Source organism: Somniosus microcephalus, chromosome 3 (genome assembly GCF_052327205.1).
Source record: "Somniosus microcephalus isolate GS21.2 chromosome 3, FLI_Smic_1.0, whole genome shotgun sequence".
NCBI lineage: Eukaryota > Metazoa > Chordata > Chondrichthyes > Squaliformes > Somniosidae > Somniosus > Somniosus microcephalus.
The window spans coordinates 309,705,789-309,720,044 of NC_140989.1; the positions used below are offsets into that span (position 1 = coordinate 309,705,789).

The 14,256-nt window shown below is 45.5% G+C and overlaps 1 protein-coding gene across 6 annotated transcripts in view; it reads right to left on the minus strand.

Moving 5' to 3' along the window:
• elavl4 (ELAV like neuron-specific RNA binding protein 4) overlaps positions 1-14,256 on the minus strand; it is a 95,495-nt gene that overhangs the window by 56,826 nt on the left and 24,413 nt on the right. For all 6 annotated transcript variants that reach the window (XM_085982893.1, XM_085982894.1, XM_085982892.1 and 3 more), the window contains exon 2: positions 3,863-4,103. In XM_085982893.1, coding sequence (XP_085839019.1) covers positions 3,863-4,103 — 241 coding nt within the window. The remainder of the gene's footprint in view (positions 1-3,862; positions 4,104-14,256) is intronic.

Sequence of the window (14,256 nt, forward strand, 5' to 3'; positions counted from 1 at the left end):
TTCACTGTCTCAGTTGGTAAAAGCAGCATGTAACTTGAGTCACTTAGACTAGAGCTTGCAAAGTTTAATTCCCAATCTGTGCTGAGCTAACTAATCTCATTGAGGATGGAAATAAGGGTTCTACAATTAGCATCAGCATTCCTTGGGTACGGTTCCTGATCCTGATGGATATCCAGTGATCCTTTATGGAAAGTACGCATGTGTGGCCAATGGTGGAAGATGGAATCAGTCTGGGCTGTGATTTCCCTTATGGTGAAAAGGATTGCTAACTCTTGCTATTTAAACTCACACTAGAAAAACAAGTTGGCATCAATGAAGGTTCAGTCTATAATGCTGTCTTTTGAGATAAGAAGCCATTTATATATAAGTATGTAAAAAGAAAAAGATTAGTGAAGACAAATGTAGGTCCCTTAGTCAGAAACGGGAGAATTTATAATGGGGAACAAGGAAATGGCAGAGCAATTAAACAAATACTTTGGTTCTGTCTTCACGGAAGAGGACACAAATAACTTCCCAGAAATGCTAGGGAACCAAGGGTCTAGTGAGAAGGAGGAATTAAAGGAAATTAGTATTATAAAAAAATAGTGCTGGAGAAATTAATGGGACTGAAAGCTGATAAATCCCCAGGGCCTGATAATCTGCATCCCAGAGTACGAAAAGAGGTAGCCATGGAAATAGTGGATGCATTGGTTGTCATCTTCCAAAATTATATAGATTATTATGGAACAGTTCCTGCAGATTGGAGGGTGGCAAATGTAACCCCACTATTTAAAAAAGGAGGGAGAGAAAACAGGGAACTACAGACCGGTTAGCGTAACATCAGTAGTAGGGAAAATGCTAGAGCCTATTATAAAGGATGTGATAACAGGACACTTAGAAAATATCAACGGGATTAGACAAAGTCAACATGGATTTATGAAAAGGAAATCGTGTTTGACAAACCTACTGGAGTTTTTTGAGGATGTAACTGGTAGAATAGATAAGGGAGAACCAGTGGATGTGGTGTATTTGGATTTTCAATTATCACTGATTCGGATAAGGGAACTAAATGTCATATTTCCAAGTTTGCTGACGACACAAAACTAGGTGGGATTGTGAGTTGTGAGGAGGATGCAAAGAGGCTTCAAGGCGATTTAGACAAGTTGAGTGAGTTGGCAAATACATGGTAGATGCAGTATAACGTGGATAAATGTGAAGTTATCCACTTCGGTAGGAAAAACAGAAAGTTAGAGTATTATTTAAATGGTGCTAGATTGGGAAATGCTGATGTACAAAGGGACCTGGGTGTCCTTGTACACCAGTCACTGAAAGCAAACATGCAGGTGCAGCAAGCAGTTAGGAAGGCAAATGGTATGTTGGCCTTCATTGCAAGAGGATTTGAGTACAGAAGCAAGGATGTCTTACTACAGTTGTACAGGGCCTTGGTGAGACCACACCTGGAGTATTGTGTGCATTTCTAGTCTCCTTACCCAAGAAAGGATATATTTGCCATATTTGCCATAGAGGGAGTGCAGCGAAGGTTCACCAGACTGATTCCTGGGATGGCAGGACTGTCGTATGAGGAGAGATTGGGTCGACTAGGCCTGTATTCACTAGAGCTTAGAAGAATGAGAGCGGATCTCATTGAAATGCATAAAATTCTGACAGGGCTAGACAGACTGGATGCAGGGAGGATGTTTCCCCTGGCTGGGGGGTCTAGAACGAGGGGTCACAGTCTCAGGATACGGGGTAGGACATTTAGGACTGAGATGAGGAGAAATTTCTTCACTCAGAGGGTGGTGAACCTGTGGAATTCTCTACCACAGAAGGCTGTAGAGGCCAAGTCACTGAATATATTCAAACAGGAGATAGATAGATTTCTAGACACAAAAGGCATCAAGTGGTATGTGGAGAGAGCAGGAATATGGTATTGATAGAGGATCAGCCATGATCATATTGAATGGCGGAGTAGGCTCGAAGGGCCGAATGGCCTACTCCTGCTCCTATTTTTCTATGTTTCTATTTCTAAAGTTGGGCCTGTTTGGAAAAGAACATTGTTTGAATAACTGACTGAACAACCACATCGAAGACATCATAGATCCCCTTCATCTGCTATTCATATTAAATTCTCAGCAAGGGAGTTCTATCTCAGAAATTATAGTACAGAAGAAGGCCATTAAGCCCATTATACCATTTCCACTGTGAGCTGTCCAACTGGAGCTATCTACTCTAATCCCATTTTCGGGCACTATTCATCAGCATCATTGATGGGTCTCTCATATGATTCTTGGTTTGTTTAAAAGGGATAGTCGAAGCCAAGTAAACTTGTTTATCTCTGCAGGATGTTAGTCATGGCAGCCCCCATCTAGAGGGAGCTCATGATTTGTTACTTGCCAGCATTGTGGTGGCCATGGCTTGTGTATCTTCTTCCTTCTGCAGCAGGTCTATTTTATATCTTTAGGCAGGAGTCTCTGATCAATTGGGGTATATGCTTTGGTTTAAAACCAAGACAATTTCTATTACATTAGATGTACAGACCATTTCCACCGACTTGTCAGTAACTGGCTCTGGGGCCCTCAAGCTCTTTTAATAGCTTGTAATAGCATTACAGCCTCACACTGATAAATCTGTTGCTACCTCCATCGCAGAAGAATTTGCTTCTGTTTCCCTTAATGTATTGTGGTCCAATAAATTTGGCAATGGATGAGGATTGTAAACATTCGCACAGAATTTAAAAAGTTTTAGCAAGTTTTAGAAAAAAAAACTATGGTGCTGGACTTCTAAAAGCCCAGCCAAATTTGTACTGGACCAAGAAAGTGTGTAGGGAACATAATGAATAGCTGCTGAAAAGTCTAATATTCCTTGGTGGTTCCTCTGCCGGTGGGGAGGAGGGAATGATGGAGGGTTGGCAGGAAAAGTGCACATGAAAGGATGAATGAATATGCTGGGATTTTACTTGATTACCTTTGGAGAACAAGGATATTTATGCAGAGGATCCTTCAGTAGATCAACTGCATAAGGGGGAATGTACATGATCAATGGCTTGATGGGCCAAATTCTCATTACATGCTTTTTTATGTTCTTTCTTGGGTGGTAATGTCTCGTGTTGGTGTATTAGCATGTTGTGCCCCAAAGGAGGAAAAGAGATTCACCTGTGTAATTTCTCAATGGGGACTTTCTGATTTCACTTGGGCATTCCTTGTGCATGTAGCTGGGAATGGAGCCCAAAAGAACATGAATGATATTTTACAAAGAAAAAACAAGATGGTAGGATTGTGGAATTTATGTCAAATATAAATTTCCAATTCCTGAATGTATTGGGGGTAATTTTAATGTTTTGTGAAGGCGGAAAATTGGCGGTAACGAATCAGCCACCTGTTATACACTGCAGCCCGTTTTCCTTTCCATTGACTTCAATAGAAAAGAAAATTGGGTTGGTGTACAGTGGGCAGCCGATCCACTACTGCTGGCTTTCTGCCCCCGTTGAAAGTGAAAATTACCCCATTATCTTTGTATTTTCAATCATAGTAGTAATCACATTATATATTGATTGTTATTCATGTTTCTATTACCTAAATATATGCACCTGTAATTTTGGCTGGGGTTCTCTTGGGGGAGATCAGTGGTACCTTCAGAGAACTGGCGTAAATGGCTAAAAATGATCATTACTCTAACTCCCACCATAGTTTCAGCAGGAGAGTCAGAGAACCCTGTGGAAATTCAGGGCCTTGCTGTTTAGAACTTAAAACACACAAATAAATCAGAACTATATAATTTAGCATATTGAACTAAATTTGACAAAATTGAAAAATGTTGCTTGGACCTGTCTCAACAGAAGTGCTGGGTCTGTACACTTCATTGTATGTTTAAGGCCCAAACTAACCTGTTATTTTATCTCGAACAAGTTTGCATGATTCTATTTCACCGATGCTCCCAAACAAACTTCTGAATTCTTCCTGTGTCATGTTTTGGGGAAGATAGTTGACTATGAGGTTGGTTTTGCTGTCATCTGTAGGAGCCCCTGTCTGCATAGGTGATGGGCAGTTTCTACTGTTGCTTGAAGGACCATTGGGTGTGTTGGACGTAGGGCCATTTGACACCTGAGGTTCCATGGTGCTGATTATCTAAGAGAATGTAAAGTCAGTATTAGAATTCCATGCATGATTACAAGGGAATAAACACCCTTCCAATAGTCAGACATGCCTGTCAGTATAGAATATGCAACTTTGATTCAACTCCTTTAAAAATCACAAAGATACTAATTGTAATTTCACTAGAATAATACTCGAGAACATTAAATATAGAAATCAAACATGACGACACACTCCTGAATCATAGTCAATTACATATTCTGTCACAAAAGCAAAATACTGCAGATGCTGGAAATTTGAAATAAAATCAGAAAATGCTGGAAATACTCAGCAGGTCGGGCAGCACCTGTAGAGAGAGAAACAGAGTTAATGTTTCAGGTCGATGACCCTTCATCAGAACTCTGACGAAGGATCCTCAACCTGAAACGTCCTCGGCCTGAAACGTTGACTCTGTTTCTCTCTCTACAGATGCTGCCTGATCTGCTGAGTATTTCCTGCATTTTCTGTTTTTATTACATATTCTGTCAGCTGGGCGGTCACATCTGTTAGCTTTAGACAAACTCTTAGGCCTAGAAATTCGATTAGGCCGGTGCCACTGCGGGTTGAAGTTAACAGCCGCCTGCAAAAAAAAGCATAGGCAGCACTGGTATTTTGGTGCAGTCTGCTGATTAGGCCGGTGCCACTGCGGGTTGAAGTTAACAGCCGCCTGCAAAAAAAAGCATAGGCAGCACTGGTATTTTGGTGCAGTCTGCTGATTTAAATTAGCACAGCGCAAAACCTGCCTTGTATCGCATAGTTTTGGGCAGTAGTCTCAGCAGGAAGCCCAATGTAGCTTGGCCGTAGCGTCCCTGGAGCGAGGCAGCATTCTCTTACAGCTAGCCTGTCATTTTAGAAAGCAGTGTCGATCTCTTAAAGGGGAACTGCCCTCTAAAATGAAAAAAATAAAAATAATTTAAAAATAGGCAGTCTTTAGCCCTTAAAGTTCAACTGAAAAAAACCCATTAAAAACAATTCTGAAATGGCAGTCTTCAGCTCTTAAAGCTGAAATGTCTTCCACACGTAAGAAAAATGGTAGATGTGATTCAGCACGAACACAAATGGCTTAACAAGCCAGGGAAGGGGCACCCAGGGTCTCGCACGCAGCATTCCAGCTTTGTGCAGAGGGTTAACACTGCAAGAGAGGTCCTCTACGCACGGGGGGGCCAGGAAGCCCTCCAGAAAGAACTATGTGGGACCAGATCACCGAGGCCGTCACTGCCAGCAGTGTTGCCCCCAGGACCTGGCTCCAGTGCCCAAAGAAGTTTCATGAGCTAAGACCAGTGGTCAAGGTCAGTGAATGCATCTTCAAAAGCCGCCTACTACTAAATGCACCACTAGCCTCACACACTGCTCAATGCACAACCCCCCACCCCCATTACTCAGCTACCAAACACAAGCCACACCTCCAATTCCTAGCTTCACCTCACCCCCTCGGAGGAGATGGTGCTGGCCATTCTTGGCACGGGCATGGCTGAAAGAATACAAGATGCTGGTATCCTCATACATTATCCTCCTTCTCACATCCCACTTCCACCTCATCCCACGATATCTTCTAACTTACAAGGTGCACATGGTATGCAGCTCTTGCTTTTCCGTCCTCCCCTCACCACAACTCTACCCTTGTGCCGTCCTCATTTCAGACACCCAAGAAATACAGCCTGCTCAGCCAGTGGTTGACCAAAAAGAGGGAGAGGAGAGTGAAGAAGAAACAACTCGATTTGACTCCCAGCCACCAGCTCCTCGAGGTCGGCCTGCACGGCCACCTGCAGTGTCCCCCACTGAAGTCCAGCAGCCTTCCACCAGCCATTCTGCAGCCGGAATCCCTGGCCCAAGACCGCACAAAGTGGTGGCGCCGAACACCTCGAGTCTCTTTGCCGGGAGCAAGCGGAAGCCAAGCGCAAACAGTGGAAGGAGCGCACATCAACCCAAGCACCCACCCACCTGCCCCTTCAACCACCGTCTGCCCCACCTGTGACAGAGACTGTAGGTCCCGTATTGGACTCATCAGTCACCTGAGAACTCATTTTTAGTGTGGAAGCAAGTCATCCTCGGTTCCGAGGGACTGCCTAAGAAGAAGGGGTAGCACTGCGTGACATCACTGGGATAGGCAAAGGCACTTGCAAGACAGTCACTAAGGGACTGCACAAGGGTGATTTGTTGATTTCTTGATGTCATACTGGATGCATATATGGATAAAGTTGGATCGGAAAGTTTGCTTTGTGATGGCTTTTATTTCAGCATTGTGGCCAAGAGGATGTGATGGTCAATAACAGAGGGAAGGCAAGGTGTGGGACAAATGTTGAAAGGGGAATTGGGGTTGTGGTCACTGGTACCGCAAGCGGATGATTCCATCCTGGATATCCCGGCCAAAAAGGGGCTGTCTGGGTTGCACCCTTCCTTCTACCTCCTCCTCTTCTGCGTCTTCCTCTTCTGTAAACCTATCTTAGACCTTCTTGTATTCTCTCTTAGTCTGACCCCACCTAATACCGTACTATTTCTTACTCTAGTGCTATCTGTCTCTCCCAATCCTTTGTGCACCTTGTTTCTAATGCTACAACCTGGTGCCCACCCCCCTGCCAAATTAGTTTAAACCCTCTTCTGCGTCTTCCTCTTCTGTGTCTTCCTCTTCCCTCTGTGAGCGGATGCTGGAATTCTGAAATAAAAGCAGAAAATACTGGAAATACTCAGCAGCATCTCAACCGGAGACGTTAACTCTGTTTCTCTGTCCATGGATGCTGCCTGATCTGTTGAGTATTTCCAGCATTTTCTGTCTTCTCAGCTACAAGATGCACTGCAGCAACTCGCCAAGGCTTCTTCGGCAGCACCTCACAAACCTGCGACCTCTACCACCTAGAAGGACAAGGGCAGCAGGCGCATGGGGACACCAGCAAGTTACACACCATCCTGACTGGAAGTATATCGCCGTTCCTTCATTGTCGCTGGGTCAAAATCCTGGAACTCCCTACCTATGAGAGTACCTTCACCACATAGACTGCAGCGGTTCAAGGCGGCGGCTCACCACCACCTTCTCAAGGGCAATTAGGGATGGGCAATAAATGCTGGCCTTGCCAGTGACGCCCACATCCCAAGAACACATTTAAAAAAAAGATGCCTTCCTTTACCATCTGAAGCCTTGCAAGTGTCCAGCAGCACTCCCTGCATACTTTAAAAACGTTAAACATCTATTGCACCAAGCCACTACTTGAATAAAATATTTTAAAAATGTCCAAAAGCTTAAATTCAAACTTACCTGAAAGATGTGTGTGTCCTTTTAAGAAGTGTTGACAGCGTTTCTGCAGGGCTCCTGGGACACTGGGATCGGTTCTGGGGGAGATGGGACCTGTACAGGCCGGACGGGTTGCACCTCAACAGAGCTGGGACCAATGTCCTCGCGGGGGGTTTGCTAGTGCTGTTGGGGAGGGTTTAAACTAATTTGGCAGGGGGATGGGCACCAGGATGTAGCATTAGAAACAAGGTGCACAAAGGATTAGGAGAGACAGATAGCACTAGAGTAAGAAATAGTACAGTATTAGGTGGGGTCAGACTAAGAGAGAATACAAGAAGTTCTAAGATAGGTTTACAGTGCATGTGTGTGAATGTACCAAGGTTGGTGAGCTGCAGGTGCAAATAGACACACGGGAATATGATGTTGTGGCGATAATGGAGACCTGGCTCAAAAAAGGGCAGGATTGGGTACTAAATATTCCTGGATAGAAGGTGTTCAGGAAAGATAGGGAAGGAAAGGAAGGAGGTGGGGTGGCTGTATTGATTAAAGAGAATACTACAGTGCTGGAGAGAGAGGATGTCCTGGAGGAGTCAAGGACAGAATCTATTTGGTTAGAGTTGAGAAACAATAGAGGTGCCATTACACTACTAATCTATAGGCCACCAAGTAGTGGGAAGGATATAGAGGAGCAAATTTGCAGGGAAATTACAGAGAGGTGCAAGAACAACAAAGTAGTGATAAGGGGCGACTTCAATTATCCTAATATAGACTGGGATAGTAATAATGTAAAGGGCAGAGAGGGGGAAGAGTTTCTGAAGTGTGTTTAGGTGAACTTTCTTGATCAGTACGTTTCCGGCCCAACGAGGAAGGAGGCATTGCTGGGTCTGGTTCTGAGGAATGAAGTGGGTCAAGTAGAGAAAGTGTCAGAAGGGGAACATTTAGGGAACAGTGATCACAGTATCATAAGGTTTAGATTAGCTATGGAAAAGGACAGGGAGCAATCTAGAATAAAAATACTTAATTGGAGGAAGGCCAATTTCAGTGGGTTAAGAATGGTTCTGGCCCAACCAAAGATTGGCAGGCAAAACTGTAATCAAACAATGGGCTGCCTTTAAAGAGGAGATGGTTCGGGTACAGTCGAGGTACATGCCCACGAGGGGTAAAGGTAGGACAACCAAAGCCAGAGCTTCCTGGATGGCGAAAGAGATAGTGAGTAAGATGAAGCAGAAAAAGGGGGCCTATGACAGATGTCAGGTTGAGAAAGAAGTGAGAATCAGGCTGAACCTAGAAAGTTCAGAGGGGAAGTGAAAAAGGAAATAAGAGGGGCAAAGAGAGAGTATGAGAATAGAATGGCAACTAACATAAAAGGGAATCCAAAAGTCTTCTATAGGCATATAAATAGTAAACAGGTAGTAAGAGGAGGGGTGGGGCTGATTAGGAACCAATATGGAGACCTACATATGGAGGAAGATGGCATGGCTGAGGTACTAAATGAGTACTTTGCATCTGTCTTTACCAAGGAAGAAGATGCTGCCAAAGTCATAATGAAAGAGGAGGTAGTTGAGATACTGGATGGGATAAAAATTGATAAAGAGGAGGTACTAGAAAGGCCGGCTGTATTTAAAGTAGATAAGTCACCAGGACCGGATGGGATGCATCCTAGGATACCGAGGGAAGTAAAGGTGGAAATTGCGGAGGTACTGGCCATAATCTTCCAATCCTCCGTGGATACTGGGGTGGTGCCAGAGGACTGGAGATTTGCAAATGTTACGCCCTTATTCAAAAAAGGGTGTAAGGATAAACCCAGCAACTACAGGCCAGTCAGTTTAACCTCGGTAGTGAGGAAGCTTTTAGAAGTGATAATCCGGGACAAAATTAGCAGTCACTTGGACAAGTGCGGATTAATTACATGAAAGCCAGCACGGATTTGTTAAAGGCAAATCGTGTTTGACTAACTTGATTGAGTTTTTTGATGAGGTAACAGAAAGGGTTGATGAGGGCAATGCGGTTGATGTGGTGTACATGGACTCCCAAAAGGCATCTGATAAAGTAACACATAATAGGCTTGCCAGCAAAGTTGAAGCCCATGGAATAAAAGGGAGAGTGGCAGCATGGATACGAAATTGGCCAAGTGACTGGGAACAGAAAGTAGTGGTGAGTGGCTGTTTATCGGACCGGAGGAAGGTACACAGTGGTGTTCCCCAGGGGTCGGTCCTAGGACCACTGCTTTTCTTGATATATATTAATGACTTAGATTTGGGTGTACAGGGCACAATTTCAAAATTTGCAGATGACACAAAACTTGGAAGTATAGTGAACAGTGAGGAGGATAGTGATGGACTTCAAGAGGACATAGACAGGCTGGTGGAATGGACAGATAGGTGGCAGATGAAATTTAAGGCAGAAAAGTGCGAAGTGATACATTTTGGTAGGAAGAACGAGGAGAGTCAATATAAACTAAAGGGTACAATCCTAAAGGGGGTGCATGAACAGAGAGACCTGGGGGTATATGTGCACAAATCGTTGAAGGTGGCAGGGCAGGTTGAGAAAGCGGTTAAAAAAAGCATACGGGATCCTGGGCTTTATAAATGGAGACATAGAATACAAAAGCAAGGAAGTTATGATGAACCTTTATAAAACACTGGTTCGGTCTCAACTGGAGTATTGTGTCCAATTCTGGACACTGCACTTTAGGAAGGATGTGAAGGTCAGAGAGGGTGCAGAAAAGATTTACGAGAATGGTTCCAGGGATGAGGGACTTCAGTTATGTGGATAGACCAGAGAAGCTGAGGCTGTTCCCCTTAGAGCAGAGAAGTTTGAGGATATTTGATAGAGGTGTTCAAAATCATGAGGGGTCTAGACAGAGTAGATAAAGAGAAACTGTTCCCATTGGTAGAAGGGTCGAGAACCAGAGGACACAGATTTAAGGTGATTAGCAGAAGAACCAAAGGCGACATGATGAAAAACATTTTTACACAGCGAGTGGTTAGGATCTGAAACGCACTGCCTGAAAGGGTGGTGGAGGCAGATTTAATCGTGGCTTTCAAAAGGGAATTGGTAAGTACCTGAAGGACAAAATAATTAAGGGCTACGGGGAAAGGGCGGGGGAGTGGTACTAGTTGAAGTGCTCTTGCAGAGACCTGGCACGGTATGACAGGCCGAATGGCCTCCTTCTGTGCTGTAACCATTCTATGATTCATGCATGCTTTTCTGTGCGTGGTTAGGACCCAGCGTAATGGTAAGCAAAAACGTCCAAATTATCAGTCATGGCGTCAAATCACATGTTGCACGTCGACTGACATCACGATCTGCTAATTTAGAGTTCAGAAGCCAGCGCTGTCAACGGCAGTGCTCTGGTCCTTCCCAAAATGGCGGCTGCCATGTCCCATGCCGGAAATGGGCGGAAGCTAGGTGGCTGCCATTTTTTCAACAAAACCAGCCTTAACAGCCAGCGCTACACCAGGGAATTTCTAGGCTTTAGAATCCATCATTTGAGATAAACATAACACGCCTTTAGAAATGCATGGGTTAATCAAAGACAGCCAGCATGGATTTGTTAAATGCAAGTAGTGTTTGACAAATTTAAGAGTTTTTTATGAAGAAGAGTATTGGATAGATAAAGCAGATGTGTCGTATATGAATTCTCAGAAGATGTTCAATAGGGTGCCTGAAAGCAGATTTTTAGGTTAAAAATTAGCATATGGTACAAGAAGTGTAGCAGCATGGATAGAAAGTTAGTTGATGGACAGGAAACAAAGGGTTAAGGTAAACGGGTGCTGCTCAGATTGGAGACGGGTTGGCAGTGTTGTACCGCAGAGGTCAATACTGAGCGCATTTTTACTCTTAGTATTTATAGATGGCTTGAACTTGGGCATAAGGAACAGAATCTTTGGGGTCGATTTTAACTCGGCTGCGGGCAATTGTCGGGTTCCCCGAATTTCATGATTCCCACACGAATCTAAATGGATGTGTGAGATTGATGCAATTTTAACTCAATTGGCCAATTATTTCCAACGTGTGGGAAGCCTTTGCAAATGGGTTTTTCATGACTGCAAGTCCCCTCCGATGACATCATCATTGCTGCTGCATTTAAGGTCCACAGCAAGCCTTGCTTCCTCTGCAGGCTTCCAAGCTTTCCCATTATGATGGCACAGAAGCTTGCAGGAACAATGGCCAGCGGGAGGACAGGAGCTGCGCCTAAATTTGATGAGGCATCATGGCAGGCATTGTTGGATGGGGCTAGGACCCACAGGGAGGTCCTGATCCCTTCTTCAGGGAGGAAGAGGCCTCCCAGTCAGACCAAGGCTGTGTGGCTACAGGTGGCTGGGGAAGTCAACTCCTTGGGGCTCACACGGCGCACCTGGATGCAGTGCAGGAAAAGATTCCATGACCTTCATCGCACTGGAAAAGTAAGTATGAAATTTCCATCACCCTCAATCTGATCCCCATTGCCTTTCCTCACCAGCACTCAGCTTTAGCAATCTCTTCCTCCACATCCCACTTGACACTCACATCCATGCACCCTTAGCCATTCCCTCTCTCTCTATGCTCACATTCACCTAACTATTCGACCATGCAGCCCTCACACTCCCTCTCACTCTGATGCTTTGAACACAACTGACAACACACAGGGAGGGCCCTTGGTCTTGCAACCTCACTCCATCTTTGTCTCCTAAGTATCTTTGCTATGCAATCTCTACACTCACTCCTTCATTCTCACTCAACCTCCTTGTCTCCCTCATTGCAGGAGAAGAGAGCTCACAACAGGAGAGAGCGAGCCAGGACAGGAGGGGCACCCTCATTAGCCCAGCTCACCCCCTGGGAGGAAGCCGTCCTGGAGATTGTCGGGGCTGATACAGATGCGGAAGTTGGGGAAGGACACACAGGTGCATCCCCGCAAGCTGGTGACAGAATAGTTTTCCATCTCTCTCATTATCAGCGACTCATGCAATGTCAATGATTCTGAAGCTACATCATATGGACTTATGATCATCTGCAAAATGCAATGTGCATGTAACCTTGGCATCATATCTCTAACTTTTTCATTGACTCCCCCACAGGACCAGAGAGGCCCCCGTCCCCACTGTGCAGGAGGAAGAGCCTGAGATTCCAGACTCCTCAGAGGAATCTGCAACCTCTGAGGGCGCGGCGTCAGCAGAAATAAGCGCATCCAGCACCAGCGCAGACACTCATACCTCGGGGGGACCTTCGGGACATAGAGTAGTGTTGTCACCTGGTGTATCACATCTCACAAGTGAGCATCAGCAGATTGTGGAGACAGGTTCAGCAGTGCAGAGCCCTCGTCGGAGGGTGCAGGATTCTGCCAGCTCGGCTCAGCTGCATGTCGACCCTCTGCCTCTGGGTCCATCCATAAGATCAGAGGTGATGGAACTCCATGCACAGATGCAGGAGTCTCTGGCAGGTTTTGTCTCCGGGGTCGCTGCGAGTGTGTCGCGAAAGTCGGAGCCGCCTTTGGCACTGCTGCTCAGTCATGTTGAGGTAGCTGACCCTGTGTCTGTAGACCCTGTTTCGGGGGTATCTCCTGCGCCAACGGGCTTCCATGCGCTGGCCTGTGCTGCCTCAGGTGGGTGAGCAGCAGCCTATCGCTCCTGCTGCTGCTGCTGTTGTTCCTGGTTCTGCTGCTGCCGCGCCTGGTGCTCGAGCTCCTCTAATGCCAAGAAGGGAAGGAGAAAAATGGCTCCCATGCTTCTGGCATATGCCTCCACTGAGGAAGTGCTGAGTGAGGGTGGCGAGAGGGGTTTCCCAGGAGTTCACACTGGAGATGTGTGTGAGGCTCCAACCTTCCACAGGTGTGGTTAAGCCTGGTAAAAGTTGCCCCAGGCCTCAAACAACAAAGTCCTGCCACCTGCAAATGATGACTGATCAAATCTCCTCTTTAATGGTTGACCTGCAGCTGATAGTCAGTAAGCCAATAGTGCTCACGCCAGGTTTCACAGGCGTGATCCCCACCAGGTGTGTTTTACGTGGGAAAAGGGTTAAAAATGCAAGGGCCTGTTAAAATGGGATTATAAAGGCCAATTATTGCTGATTAAGGGCCTTAAAGACCATTCGGGACCATCAGACATGCCTGGGTTAAAATGGCTCGGGGTCGAGAACCAGGCGGGAGGTGTCCCGACCCCCAGTTTTTGCGATTTTAACCCCCCACATGCCTCAAAGCCCGCCTCACGGCTGAGTTAAAATCAACCCCTTTAAATGTGTTGACGGCACAAAAGTAGGGGATTACGCAAACAGTGAGGAGAACTGTAAAAGACTTAAGGTGGACAAAGGTTAGTCGAATGGATAAACAGGGGAAGGTGCAATTTAACATGGGTAAGTGTAGGGTTATACATTTTGGGAGAAAAGAAAACAAGGGGAGTAGACGCTCAATGGAAAGACACTGAAGGGTGCAAATGAACAGAGACCTAGGGGTTCAAATATATATGCAGTGAATATCTTGGGGGTTCTCCTGATTGGGTGCCGTAACTTCAGTGGAAATCCTGGATACTTGCATAAACAGGGTTTCCAACGATCTTCCGCTGAAGTTATGGCGGCTGTTCAGGAACCCCCGAAGGCAAGTCCCAGCGATAATTTGTTGCAAGCATGAGTGCAGGTAGATAAAGCCATAAAAAACTCAACAGCATTCTTGATTTTACAAATAAAGACATAGTATGCAGGAGTAACCAAATAATGATGAATTTATATAAAACTTTGGTTAGGCCACAGTTGGAGTACTGAAAGCAGTTTTGGGCACCCCATTGTAACAAACACATTAGGAGTGTAGAGACTGTAAGGCTTATTCACCAAAATGATGCCAGGGATGGGAAACTATGGGCTGAATTTTAATGGGGAAGATGGGTTTGTGGGGGGGAGGGAGCGGGTGGTGCTCCGAAGTGGCTGGGAAACCTGGGAGAATGGGTTTCC